The sequence below is a fragment of the Delphinapterus leucas genome, chromosome 16 (assembly GCF_059928025.1).
Source record: "Delphinapterus leucas isolate spDelLeu-1000000601 "Yukka" chromosome 16, BTC_Dleu_Yukka2, whole genome shotgun sequence".
Lineage (NCBI taxonomy): Eukaryota > Metazoa > Chordata > Mammalia > Artiodactyla > Monodontidae > Delphinapterus > Delphinapterus leucas.
This window is the reverse complement of record NC_143144.1, coordinates 13,333,709-13,347,980: the sequence shown is the minus strand read 5'-3', so window position 1 is coordinate 13,347,980 and position 14,272 is coordinate 13,333,709. Positions and strand designations below refer to the sequence as shown.

The window sequence follows — 14,272 nt, the reverse complement described above, 5'->3', positions numbered from 1 at the left end:
ACAAATATTTCAAAAGACAACAGAAAACCACAACTTATTTCATTCTTGGGGGCAAGTAGGGAAGAGAAGAAACTGGTTCAAGTTTTAACAAACTTTTAATGTTTGCTTATGGTCTTGTGTGATGTATTAGCATCCCTAAGACCCCTGGTCACAAAGCAAGTCAACACCAACTTGCCTTTTGATACTACCTGGTGACTGAGTGGGAGTTTCATATTCAAGAGGTCCCCAAACATAAGCTTAGTATTTGTAGAACTTTTTTTTTTGTTGTGGTGGTGGTGGTACGCAGGTCTCTCACTGCTGTGGCCTCTCCTGTTGCAGAGTACAGGCTCTGCACGCACAGGCTCAGCAGCCATGGCTCATGGGCCTAGCCACTCCGCGGCATATGGGATCCTCCCGGACCGGGGCACGAACCCTTCTCCCCTGCATCGGCAGGCGGACTCTCAACCACTGCGCCACCAGGGAAGCCCCCTCTGTAGAACTTTTTTACTTCCTATCAAATGTCTCAAAGTGGTCAGTTTATTTTAAGTTGGGGAAGCAGTTTCTGGAACCAAAGGAAAGTTCCATAATTTATATGGATGCTCTGAAATACAAACACTCACCATTTTCCCCCCCACAGGCCTTTACTGAGTGCATGGCCACAACCCTCCAAAGGCTGGGAGCAGAGCACCAGGGCAGGAAGAGATGTCTCTGGTGCTTAAAGCTCTCCAGGGCAGCAACTCCTCAGTCACCCAAAAGAAAAGCTGGTGGCTAAGCTAAAAGCACATCAGTGGAGCTTTGGTGGTGTTCACAACCCAAGCCCCCTGAAGGGAAAGCCTTGATACTGCCCTCAATCATGTGAAGCTTGGTGGTGAACAGTACCTCACTAAAGCCCAGGGCCATCTCAGCTACATATCTGACTTAGCGAGCAGACAGAGGAAGGGACGTGACTTTTTCTGGAGGTATTACTTACTTCAATCCCTACTGTACTTTTATACATAATGTCTAGCAATAATAAAGAAATAGGAGACATGCAAAGAGGTAGAAAATTTTGATTCATACTGAAGAAAGGAGCCTATTGAAACAGACCTACAGATTAACCTATATGTTGGGATTAGCAGATAAGGATTTTAAAGTAATTACACTAAAACTAAATAAATAAAACTAAATGACCTAGTGAAAAAAAATTGAGAATATAAATGAAATGATGCGAAATCTTAGCAGAGAAAGAAAGACAAAAGAAAAAACAGGAATTTTTAGAACTGAATGATACAATATCAGAAGTGGATTCTACAGGCTTATGAGTGAAGAGAACTGACAGAGCAAAAGAAGGATGCCATGAACTTGAAAACAGTCAGCTCAACAGAAATATCCAAACTAAAGGACACACACACAAAAAACAACCCAAACTGAACAGAGCATCTGAACATTTAGGACAATATGTACATATTTCAACACTGTGTAATTGGGATTTTAGAAAGAAAAAGAGAATGATGCAAAGAAACTATCTGAAGAGTGAGTTCCAAGAATTTAAAAAAATGATAAAAGGCAACAACCTACTGGGCATATACCCTGAGAAAACCGTAATTCAAAAGGAGTCATGTACCAAAATGTTCACTGCAGCTCTATTTCCAACAGCCAGGACATGGAAGCAACCTAAGTGTCCATCAACAGATGAATGGATAAAGATGTGGCACATATATACAATGGAATATTACTCAGCCATAAAAAGGAACAAAACTGAGTTATTTGTAGTGAGGTGGATGGACCTCGAGACTCTCATACAGACTGAAGTAAGTCAGAAAGAAAAACAAATACCGTATGCTAACACATATATATGGAATCTAAAAAAAAAGAAAAGAAAAAAAATGGTCAGAAGAACCTAGGAGCAAGACGGGAATTAAGATGCAGACCAACTAGAGAATGGACTTGAGGATACGGGGAGGGGGAAGGGTAAGCTGGGACAAAGTGAGAGAGTGGCATGGACATATATACACTACCAAACATAAAATAGCTAGTGGGAAGCAGCCGCATAGCACAGGGTGATCAGCTTGGTGCTTTGTGACCACCTAGAGGGGTGGGATAGGGAGGGTGGGAGGGAGGGACAAGCAAGAGGGAAGAGATATGGAGATATATGTTTATGTATAGCTGATTCACTTTGTTATACAACAGAAATTAACACACCATTGTAAAGCAATTATACTCCAATGAAGATGTTAAAAAAAAAAGGCAACAACCCACAAATCTTTGTCATCCTTCAAAAGGGATAAATGCAAAACAAATCATGCCTGTGTGCATCATGGTCTAACTATTGAAAACTAAAGATAAAATGAAAATCTTAAGCACAGAGGAAAAGAACACATTATATTCAGGTGGGTAACAGTAAGATGAAGACTAGCTTCTCATCAGAAACAACAGAAGCCAGAAGACAAAGACATCCTAAAAATGCAGATACAAAGAAAACTCTCGATAAAGTTCTATATCCGGCAAAATATCCTTCAAAAACCAAGGTGAAATAAAGACATTTTCAGAGAGACCAGCCAAGTAAATTTGTCACCATCAGTGCTGAAATAATACATGAAATAATAAAATGAGTTGCTTAGGCTGAAGGGAAAAGATATCAGAGAGAACCCCAGACCTGTAGGAAGGAATAAAGAGCTCCCAAAGCAGATATGTACATAAACACAAAAGAGTTTTATTTACACACACACAAACACACACGTTTCTTTAAAAGATGAATACTGTTTAAAGCAAAAATAACAAGTATTGGGGGTTAAAAGTATATGTATAAGTGAGATATAAGACAAGGACCACAGGGTGAGGAGGCTGTAAAGAGAATTATACTGATAAAAGTTTATTACACTGTTCATGAATACAGTATTTGAAGACACCATTATTTTAATGGTGCATGTTGTAATCTCCAGATTCAGCAATAAGCAAAATAACACACAAAAATAAAGCTTCAAAGTCAATAAAGGAGATACAGTGTAATACACAAAATACTCAAATATTCAACCCAAGGGAAGTACAGTAAATCTAATTAGGATAAAAAGAGATATAGATATAAACATACTAGGATAAAAGAGATCTTAAAAAGCAGCTAGCCCAAAACACAAATTTATTTCAAAGGTGTGACAAGTTAACAGGTGAATTTTCAATAGTACCAGTAGTAGAAGACAATGAATGCTTTTCAGTGTTTTAAAAGGTAAGAACTGTCAACCAGTATTTCTATACACAGTGAAAAAGCTCTTGGTGGATATTTCATATAAAGAAAACTGAGAATTTTCCACCAGCAGACCCTCACTAAAACAACAAGCAAGCAGAATAAAAACAATAACTATAAAGGATGTTTTCAAACAGCAGAAATTGATGGCAGCAGAACTTGAGCGATGCAAGAAGGAATAAAAAAGACTTTCTAATCTGGCCAAAATGCCTTAAAAAATCCAATTATCTGCACAAAATAAATTTTTCCAAGAGTAGGTAGTGATGACTGTACTTAAAACTACTTCAAAAAACAAAAAGGCTCACTAGTTATTTCTTTTGTTCCAGACTGACCACTCAGCAGTTAATTACAGAGCATAAGGTAAGAAAAACATCATGTGCCACACCTGAACAAATGCCGGATAAGGAAATTTTCATATATAAGGTATAAATGAGTTCAAGACTGACCAAAGCAGAACCGTAGAATAGGTTAAATTTTTCTAGAGTCTCTTTCTTTCCACCATCAGGCCTAAAGGCTATGATCTCTAATTAATAATAGATAATGTCCACACTGAAAATTTATGTTATAGTAATAATAACAACACTTCAAAAGTTGGCTGTGAGAATTATGTAAGATAAACTACGTCAAGGGCTTACCAAAGGGCTGGGCATTTAATTAATTGCTAAATATGCTATTTTGTTTTTAAAAATTAAGTTTAAAAAGCAAAGAAATGGTTACCACAGAATTCAGGATTCCTTTTCTCTGGGTAATGGTGGGATGAGATTAAGGAAGGGCATACAGGGGCTTCAAAAGTACTAGTAATTTTCATTGCTTAAGCCAGATATGGGATACAGTGGTGTTACTTAATCAGTATTCCCTAAATTATACATATACATTATGTACATTACTTGCATAAAGTATGATTTTTTAAATATTTAATGAACCAATAAAATCAAAATTCATGTCTTCTACAGCCTACAAAGTCATATACATTCTACTCCCTTCTACCTCTTAGATCTTACCTCTTACTGTTCTCCCCCAAGTTCACTTCTCTCTAGTTTCAGTATCCTAAATACTGTTTCTGGAACATGCCTCAGGGTGTATGCATTTGCTATTCCTTCTATGTAGTATGCTCTTCCTCCAGATTTCTACCTGGCTGTCTCTCATTTAATTCAAGATATTCCTCAAATATTACCTTTTAGAGTGGCATTCCCTAACCAACTTATTCCCTGTTCCTCACTTCTAACATTCTGTCCTCTTAAACTGCTTGAGTTTGCCTCTGAGCAGATACATCAGAAATATTACTCAAATGTTGACACATTTTATTATTTAATATTAAAGAATCACATTTGTTAATATCCTTACCAATCTCATCAGAAAAGTCTTTAAGTATCAGCATTTGTCAACTTCACAAGTTTTCCAACATTCTAATTTTCACTGGAAAGCTCAACTTTTAATATTAGCAACAAATACTAAGTTATTTTCCTTGAAATGACAGGCTCACATCACTCATTGTTGAGAAAATGTTTGAATACCATGTGAATACCGTAGTTTGTCTGCCAGTTGCTCTTTCACATAAAAATGATATTCCATGAAAAAAAGTGGCTAGGTGAGCTCACATATCAATCACACAAGTGCTTTTCCTCAAGACAACCAACCATCATACTTCAGTATGCCGCAAGAGTACTTTAGGTGAACTTGCCATTTCATCCCACTGAGTATTAAAAAGATGTGTACTCAAGGATCAAGATTTAATAACATTAGGAACTTTTACTGTTTCATCAAAGATATCCTTAAGTAAAGGTGGCAGTTGTTTTACTACTGCAGAGGAAGACAATGTCATTGGTGTCATCATCCTGATGTATGCCAGATAGGCAGCAATTTATTGCTTTTACACCATCAGTGCTAATGTCCTCAGTGTAAAAGGCAATTTGCATCCTGGTATTATGTTTTGACTTCACAAACCCTCGGAAAGGGTCTTGGGGCTCCCAGACCACACCTTGGAACTGCTGTTGTATTCAAACAGTATTTTCCCTGAAGGTGATTTTTAATGATTTCCACTTTTCTCATTTAATATATGGGGTCTCTTTCATAAAATTCACTGAAAACACACACACACAGAGTGAAATAAAGTTAAGAGGTAAATAAATGACTCACCCGGAACTTGTTCATTTTCTGCTGCTATTGGAAAGTATAGAAACTATGAAGTCAGAACAGGGAAGGTTGGAAGACAGAAGTCATAAGAGAGACCTTATCTTGCAGTCAGGAATCACCTGTGAGAAATTTACATACAACATTTTAGTAAAAGATAAACCTCTGGGAAAATGTCTCTTTGAGTCATGAGAAGGAATAGGAAGGACCATGAGAAAGGAGTACCCACCTGTCCACTGGTGACTCTCATATAATCTTGATGAATCTGGGACATTTTTGAATCTAAACATTTCTTTCCTATTGGCTGTTTTGAAAATTATATGTCCATTACTAAATAACACAAAAGAATATAAAACTTAAATGTCCAATAATAGCAGATTAGTTAAGCAAGGTATATAATATATATCCAAAGTATGGAACCCTATGCTGACATCACAAATGATGTTGAAGAGAAACATCTATTGATATGGAAAATCTTTTAAGTTACATGTCATAACAATTTTTCCTATTGATACTATAAACCCCACAAGGTTAGAAAGTCTTCAGAGCTCTCGAAAATAAGATGTTTCATCTCTCTAAATTTCAGTTTCTCCAGAATCACTTCTCCAAAAACCCTATTTTGACTAAAATATGGTACAGTGACAGGGAGGCTTCAGTTCTATGCTAAGCTCTGCTATTAACAAACCTAGTAACTATCTTAGTTTCTATGTTATTATCTTTTTTTTTAACATCTTTATTGGAGTATAATTGCTTTACAATGGTGTGTTAGTTTCTGTTGTACAACAAAGTGAATCAGCTATACATATACATATATGTCCATATCTCTTCCCTCTTGTATCTCCCTCCCACCCTCCCTATCCCACCCCTCTAGGTGGTCACAAAGCACCGAGCTGATCTCCCTGCGCTATGTGGCTGCTTCCCACTTAAGCTATTATCTTTAACATGAGAAGGAATTAGGTAATTTTAAACAATCATGTACTATTCTGATTCTATAAGTCTTCATTCAGTACCACAAATCCAACAGAACCCCAGAATTCACTGTCCCCTCCAACCCTGGGCTGGGGCCTAGAGTAAAATGTAATTAGGCCTTGATGAATTCTGACATGGCCATCTAAACTGTTGACACTAACACAAATATAACTTCTAAAATAACAATTTGGCACCATAATCCCAAAATAGGCACTTCACATGGGGAGCAAAAGGTGCCAAATGCCGAGGTCCTTCTCATATGCAGAAGAAACCACTTCCCTGGTGCTTACATGATGCCTACTTACTAAAGCCTAGATACACCATCCAATCAGAGGCATTTTGATATCACCTTCATAATATGGAGCATGGATGAAATCGCAGTTTTCATCTTTAAAAAAGTCTGTCCCATTTCCCCTCTGGCCTGGATAGGATTCTCAGCTTCTCCAGTAAAACTTAAAATTCAGGGTTTCAACTATGGTTTAAATTCACATGTGTAACAGTCGTCTGGGTATCGAGACAGGTTAGAGAATGCAAGAAGGGCCTTAATTAACCTTTTACACAGGAGTTTTAAGGAAGCCTCAAGAATTTTTGAAAATAGAATACTATATTGTACAATTAGGTCCACTACACTCTACTCTGGTGGTGCTCAGGGACAATCACTGGATTAAATACAACCCAAGCCTGTGGATTTTAGGGTGGAAAACAGCATGAGATACAGAGTAAAACAAATCCCTGCTAATGATGGCTAAGCCAGTTATCTCTCTGAACCTTCGGTACTTGTATTTATTAAAATGGAGGTGGTAAATACGGATTCAAAGGATGGTTATGATGATTAAGATGATTAAATGAGCCAATAATGAAAAGAACAGCATACCTTTTAATGAGAAAAGCAGCTCACCTTTATTGAATCCTTAACGTACTTTATATACACTACCCTATTCAATACAAAAAACGACCCTAAAGGCTATTATAATTTTACAGATGAGTATCCGAGTCGTACCCAGATTAACCTGCCCATTTACCGGCGGGCGCTGGCCTTAAGCCCGAGCCCCTCAGGCTTTACAACCCACGTCTCCAACAGCCTGCGCCGCCCACGCGCCAGCGCCGACGTGACGGGTTTGGCATCCACGTCACAAACGGCTGTTCTCGCGCGCGTACGTCCCGCTATAAGCCCGGCTCCCCAGGCCTCCTCCAGCCGCCCCTTTCACGCAGGTCGAGAAACAAGGCTTCTGGGGAGGAACCGCACTGCGGACAGCCAGCCTCCCCGCCAGGCCCCCTGCCTGGCCTCTTCCCCAGTCCTCCTCGGAGGCCAGTCCGGCGCTCAGAGTGGGGGTGGGGGGCGGCGGCTGCCAGGGTCTCCGACTCGGCGCGGCCGTGGAGACCGGCTTCCCCCCGCCCCCGGCCTAGCGCCCGCACCGAAACCTCCGACACACCTGCAGGGGCTCGGCCTCAGCTCCCGGCCCGCGCAGGTTCCAGGTTCCAGGCCCCGCCCTCCGCGGCGCCGAGCAGACTGGAGGCGCCTGAGTCCTCTCCCCGCCGGGGAGCGAGACAGAGAATGGCGGCTGCTGAGGGGAGGTGGAACTGCTCATGCGCGGAACACTCCCGCGCCCCACGCAGGCACTGCGCGTCCCGGGAGCCTCCCGGCGCCTCCACTTAGGATGACGTCACGAGGGTCGGCTTCTTCCCGCGGTCCGAGCGTTTTCTGCTGGCCCGGTCCTTTCCTCACTCGCAGCGGTAACGGATTAGAACTGGCCACCCGCTTGAAAGCAGGAAGCTACCTTGAGGTAGTGCGATGAATATCGATAGTAATCGAAAGGTAGTACTCGGAACTAAGTACAGTAGTACATTCAAAGAATAACACCCTGTAACAGCTGACTTTATTTTAGGAGTATTAGCTTTCAGAATTATGGAAATGACACATGAAACGTGATGAAAACATGAATAAGCTAAAACAGAAGACGAGTCGCACACATCCCACTTTACAAAAGGAAAAAACCTCGCTTAATGTTAGGTGCACACTCTTCTGAGATTTCTACCCAAATTTTACGCTAATGGTATATTTTGACTATTACTTCACTAAGGAATATATACTGAATGTATGCTGATTTTCTGATCTAACTTTATGACATCAGTTTACTCTGGGCCAACAATAGAAATGTTTCCTCTCAAAGTAATTACAAAAATACTAAATTTTTATAATAAAATTAACTTAAAAAACGTGGAATCGGGCTTCCCTGGTGGCACAGTGGTTGAGAGTCAGCCTGCCAATGCAGGGGACACGGGTTCGTGCCCCGGTCCGGGAGAATCCCACATGCCGCGGAGCGGCTGGGCCCGTGAGCCATGGCCGCTGGGCCTGCGCGTCCAGAGCCTGTGCTCCGCAACGGGAGAGGCCACGACAGTGAGAGGCCTGCGTACCGCAAAAAAAAAACAAACGTGGAATCCATATAGAGAAAATATATATACATATCTGAATAATGTGTGCACATGTGTGCATAGCTGTATACACACACACACACACCCCAATATCCTGGGTGGGAGGTGTTCGGGAAATGATTAAAAATAGTCTCTTGCCAACCCAGAAAATCCTCTCCAGAAATGGAGAAAGAAAAAATTATTAATTATTATTAATTATTTTATTAATGAACTAAGCATTAAACTAGACTGCAATGCGCATTCCAGGCAATCTGCTAATGAGTTTGCAGACAGAAATATCACACTTTTATGTAGCCAGGCAGATACAACCCTTTCTATGTACTAAGAGAACTTGACAACACCATTTACTACACACTGTTCATCCTAAATTCACACGGTAATTGGGGTGGCCATTTCTATTAGTTAATTGCCTTTATCCAAATGAAAAGTAAAGCTTCTTGCATCTCTATGACAAGCAAGTAGCTACAACTTGTAGCCAAAAGCCTAGGAGTTTACCACAGACACAGGGAGATGGGGTGCTATCTTCCTTGATGTTTATTTACATTTCAAAGACATAGCTCCAAGGCCTTTAACAAAGATAATCCTGGGTTGTAAAACTAACAAGAGGTTTATTTACTTTTTAAAAACATTTGCATGCATCTCAAAGGGACAGAAAAAAGGATTTCAGTTACAAGTTTTCTCAAGGAAATGCTCTAAGAAAAGAGGGGAGGAAAATCTTTTCCCCTTTTTGAACCAGGGAAAATTCAATTTTTAAATATTTGTATTTACTCTTACAGGAAACTATAAAACTTAACAATTTAAATCAAAATGACAATTTTTTTCTGAGAGTTTGGTTTTGTTTTCCTTGACAAATAATTTTAAACTTCATCAGGAAATATATAACCTCAGAGAATAGGGAGGAAATTTTATTGGAAATGCATATTATTATAAACATAATTTAAAAGTTTGGTGCTGGCTTCAAAGAAGAACGGAAACAGATCCAAATACATAAGAATTGAGTATACGTTAAAATAGTTATTTCAGGGCTTCCCTGGTGGAGCAGTGGTTGAGAATTCGCCTGCCAATGCAGGGGACACAGTTTCGAGCCCTGGTCCGGGAAGATCCCACATGCCGCAGAGCAACTAAGCCTGTGCACCACAACTACTGAGCCTGTGCTCTAGAGCCTGCGAGCCACAACTACTGAAGCCTGCGTGCCTAGAGCCTGTGCTCTGCAACAAGAGAAGTCACCGCAATGAGAAGCCCGTGCACCACAATGAAGAGTAGCCCCCGCTGGCCGCAACTAGAGAAAAGCCCGCGTGCAGTAACGAAGACCCAACGCACCCAAAAATAAATGAATACATAAATTTATTTTTTAATTGTTATTTCAAACAATGGAGATAGTTTGGAATGTTCAGTTAATGATTTGAGAAAATAAGGTTAATGGTACATGAATTCAGCATGTAAATTTAAAAAGTAAACCATCAATTACCTAGAATATAAATAAAAGATTTTAAAGAACATAATTTGATATAGCATGAAACAAAAGGCAGAAACCAGAAAGGATATAACAGAAAGTTAAAACACAAACTGAGAAAATATATTTAATAACTACGAGACACAGATTTCACACTCTTGATAAACTGCTCTTACAAATCAGTTGAAAGATGAACATCTAACATGCAATAAAAATAGAAAAAGAATATCCTGCTGCAGCTTTTCATTCAATCTACAATGCAGTGGACTGCCAGATGCCTCAATATTCTATTTACTATTGCAAAAGAAAATATATGGACAATTAAACTATGACATACCATTTACTTTAAGATGCATTACAAGATCCAATTTCAGAGCTGTTAAAATACGAGAAAAAATGCATGTCTTAGAAATATTGAAATGTAATTATAAAAGAGAAAGTACAGGGACTTCCCTGGAGGGTCCAGTGGTTATGAATCTGCCTTCCAGTGCAGGGGACACGGGTTCAATCCCTGGTCGGGGAACTATGATCTCACATGCCGCAGGGCAACTAAGCCCAGGTGCCATAACTACTGAGCCCTTGCATCACAACTAGAGAGCCCGTGTGCCGCAACTACAGAACCCATGCACTCTGGAACCCATGCGCCACAACTAGAGAGAAGTCCACATACCACAATGAAAGATCCCACCTACCACAACTAAGACCCAATGCAGCCCCCCAAAATTTTTAAGTAAATACTAAAAAAGAAAGTACAACTAGTCACAAAGTATATGAAAAATATGTAACATCACTAGAAATCAAAGAAATATTAAAACAAACATGAGACACTATTTTGTCTACGGTATTTCAAATTTCATTTCCTTTCAAATGTACTGCCTTAACTAAAACCCCACCTAGAATTTCCCCCAATTTTATTTTCTTCATACCACTTATCCAAGTGATTTCTATTTGACTGGTCCCAGGAAATGATAGTAGAATAAATTTGTAGAATGATGCTATTCATGTGGTCTAGACAGGAACTACTTTTAGATTTAGAGTAAATGTAACTTTTGAAAGTTTAGAAAGTAGGAAGATTTGAGAAGGCATTTGTGGATATTTGGAGTAATAGTATCATTATGACATTTTTTTTTCTAGATAGTAAATAGAGCCAAGGTTGAGTGAGAGAACACATTTTCAGCTTGTTGTGAAGAGTGGACAGTTCAATGAGACAAAGAACTGACTAGACTGGGGCAGGGGTTATTGATTATGGAGCTGTAGATTGGTAGCTTGAAAATCTGATGGGCATTTAGTTGGTGTAAATTTTGTTTGCTAGAACGATGGCTTGTAATAGTTTTCTATGTGGTACTTGGTCAGTGGTTTTTCAGCTTGGGATAGACTTCATTGCACTGGATAACAAATGTGAACAAGACTTTCTAAATGGTAAATAAACATGATTGTTACTCATTTTCTAAGACTGGATTGAAAAATATGTCCCTTAAATTCTAATAATATGTAGAAGCCTGAAATGTAGAAATGTGAGATGTGAGATATAAAGCAAAATTAAGTGTTAGTATTGTGGCACAGGCAAGGTTTTAAGGAAAAGTAAGTGAAAGTAAATGTGATTATCATGGTAGTTTACCTGTCAAACAACTATGATAGATCAATATTAAGGTATCACAGCCAAAATAGTCAGAACTAGATTGCCACAGGTGACTTAGTCTGCCATTGTTTTGTACTTTCTTTTGTACATTCCTCTGAATCATGGCTAGAAGGGAAATTAGAGTGCAATCTAATAACTCTTCCCTCAAACATGAGGCAGTTGGTGCATTCAGAGATTTACTTTGCCGTTATGTGTAGAATGGAAATAAGGGAAGTTCAACTGGAGCATGAAAACTTGTCACAATGTTATTAAAAACAATGTAGATTTGAGGGTATTAGACCTACTCTGTAGTCCATCTCTTTATTTTCCCCATTAACACCTTTATCTACTTGTTTTCCTTGTCACTGAAATTACTCTTCATTAGCTCAGTTGTACCCATCCCAGTCTCTGTGATTTTCCTCCTACCCGAAGCTACCACTTCTGTAAAATCTTCCATCCTCTATTTGCTGTTTCTTGAGTTTACATTTTCATTTCTACCCACTTTGAAATTTCTGTTTGTAAAATGCTGAATAATTACGTCTGCCTATTATTAGCTTTTCTCCCTTTTCTCCACATTTGTTTTCCCAAACAAACTAGATGGGGAAGAGTCACTTTGATCTTGAGAGACTCCTGAAACCAAAAGTCAAATATATAGTATGACATTTGTATCTTAGTCCAATCCTATTAGAAACCTGTTCAAATTCTTATGGTATGTTCAATATTTTCATTTCTAGAAGACTGCAAAACTCATGACCTAACAGAGAATCCAGGACAACCAAAACAAATATTTGCCACAAGTTGCATTCAACAACAAAACATTGACTTCAGAGAAAGTTAATGCTTTAGGAAAATCATCTAATATGAGCACAAACTTTGTTTCTTCAAGAATAATGCCTTATAAATATGACTTATATGGAACAAGTTTGAAAAATACTTCAGTATCAATTAGTAGTAATAGAAACTTTTCAAGAAAGAAGCCTGATGTGTTAAATATACATGAGAAATTATTTGTTATTAAGGAGGAAAAGTCTCATACTCAAGGGGATTCTTATGAAAATAATCAAAGTGAGAAAGCCCTTGATTGTAATAATGGTATTATTCAACACCTAAACATCCAAACTTCAGAGAAGACGTTTAAATATAATAATGGTGGGAAAGCCTTAGAGAAAAAGACTGTGATAATCCCACATAGGCAAATTCATACAGGAGAGAAACTCTGTGAATATAACGGACATGAGGAAAGTTTCTGTGAGAAGTCCTCTCTTTTGAAATGTCATGGAATCTACGTGGAAATGAAGCAACATGAAAGCAGTCAAATTGAAAATAATTGCAGCAGAATGTCACACCTCACTCAACTTCAGAAAAATCAGAGAGGAGAGAGGCTATTCAAATGTAATGAATGTGGGAAAACATTCAATCACAAGTCAAACCTCACAGTGCATCAGAGAACACATACAGGGGAGAAGCGCTATGAATGTACTAAATGTGGGAAGTCCTTCCAACAGAAGTCAATGCACATGGTCCATCAGAGAGTTCACACAGGAGAGAAACCCTATGAATGTAATTTATGTGGGAAGACCTTCAGTCACAAATCAGCCCTCACAGACCATCAGAGAACACACACAGGAGAGAAACCCTACAAATGCAGTGAATGTGGGAAGTCCTTTTACTGAAAGTCATCCCTCACTCAACATGGGAGGACTCACACAGGGGAAAAACCCTATGAATGTAATGAATGTGGGAAAACTTTCTGCCAGAAGTCAGCTCTCATTCAACATCAGAGAACTCACACAGGAGAGAAACCCTTCCAGTGCAATGAATGTGGGAAATCTTTTCATATGAAGTCAACTCTTACTAAACATCAGAGAACTCACACGGGGGAAAACCCTATGAATGTAATGCATGTGGGAAGAATTTCTGTCAGAAATCTACCCTCACTAATCATTTGAGAACTCACTTGGGGGAGAAACCTTATAAATGTGGAGAATGTGGGAAAACTTTCTGCCAGAAATCAACCCTTACTAATCATCAGGGAATTCACATAGGGCAGAAGCCCCATGTGGCACAAACTGGCTATGTTTTTCCCAATACTCATTTCCTTTTTTGTGTGGGTACACAACTAGTTAAGATTTTCTAGCTTTCCCTTGATCCACATGAGGTTACGCGATCAAGCTCTGTATCAGAATGTGGGCGTAAGTGATGTACATTATTTCCAAGCCCGTGAAAGACCTCATTTGGAATCCTTCCTACTTCCCACTCTTTCCCTGTCAAAGATCATCCTCAGGACAGCTTGGGAGTGAGGCATTAGAGATTACAGATTCACAAGTTGGAAGAAACCAGGGTCTCTGAATGACTCCCTGAGCAGAGCCCTCCCTTCTCTACCATGACCCTTAAGTCTTTTCAGGAACAAGAAATAAACTTGCATTGTGTTGAGCCATCACGTGTTCAGGTCTATTTGTTGTCATAGCTT

General features: G+C 39.2%; 1 protein-coding gene and 1 pseudogene across 6 annotated transcripts in view; one reads left to right on the top strand and one right to left on the bottom strand.

Moving 5' to 3' along the window:
- The window catches only part of ZNF25 (zinc finger protein 25), a 23,024-nt gene extending 15,154 nt beyond the window's left edge, over positions 1 to 7,870 (bottom strand). For 2 of the 6 annotated variants that reach the window (XM_089897483.1, XM_089897488.1), the window contains exons 1-2: positions 5,559 to 6,177; positions 5,336 to 5,451 (exon numbers count right to left, since the gene is read on the bottom strand). Coding sequence is in view for 1 of the 6 variants with exons in the window: in XM_089897487.1 (XP_089753613.1) it covers positions 5,336 to 5,350 (15 nt within the window). In the remaining 5 variants the exon portion in view is untranslated. Of the gene's footprint in view, positions 1 to 5,335; positions 5,452 to 5,558; positions 6,178 to 7,731 lie in introns of those variants that run through there. The other 4 variants (XM_089897484.1, XM_089897485.1, XM_089897486.1 and 1 more) reach the window with 4 other exon arrangements.
- LOC111163943 (uncharacterized) lies at positions 7,842 to 14,272 on the top strand (annotated as a pseudogene).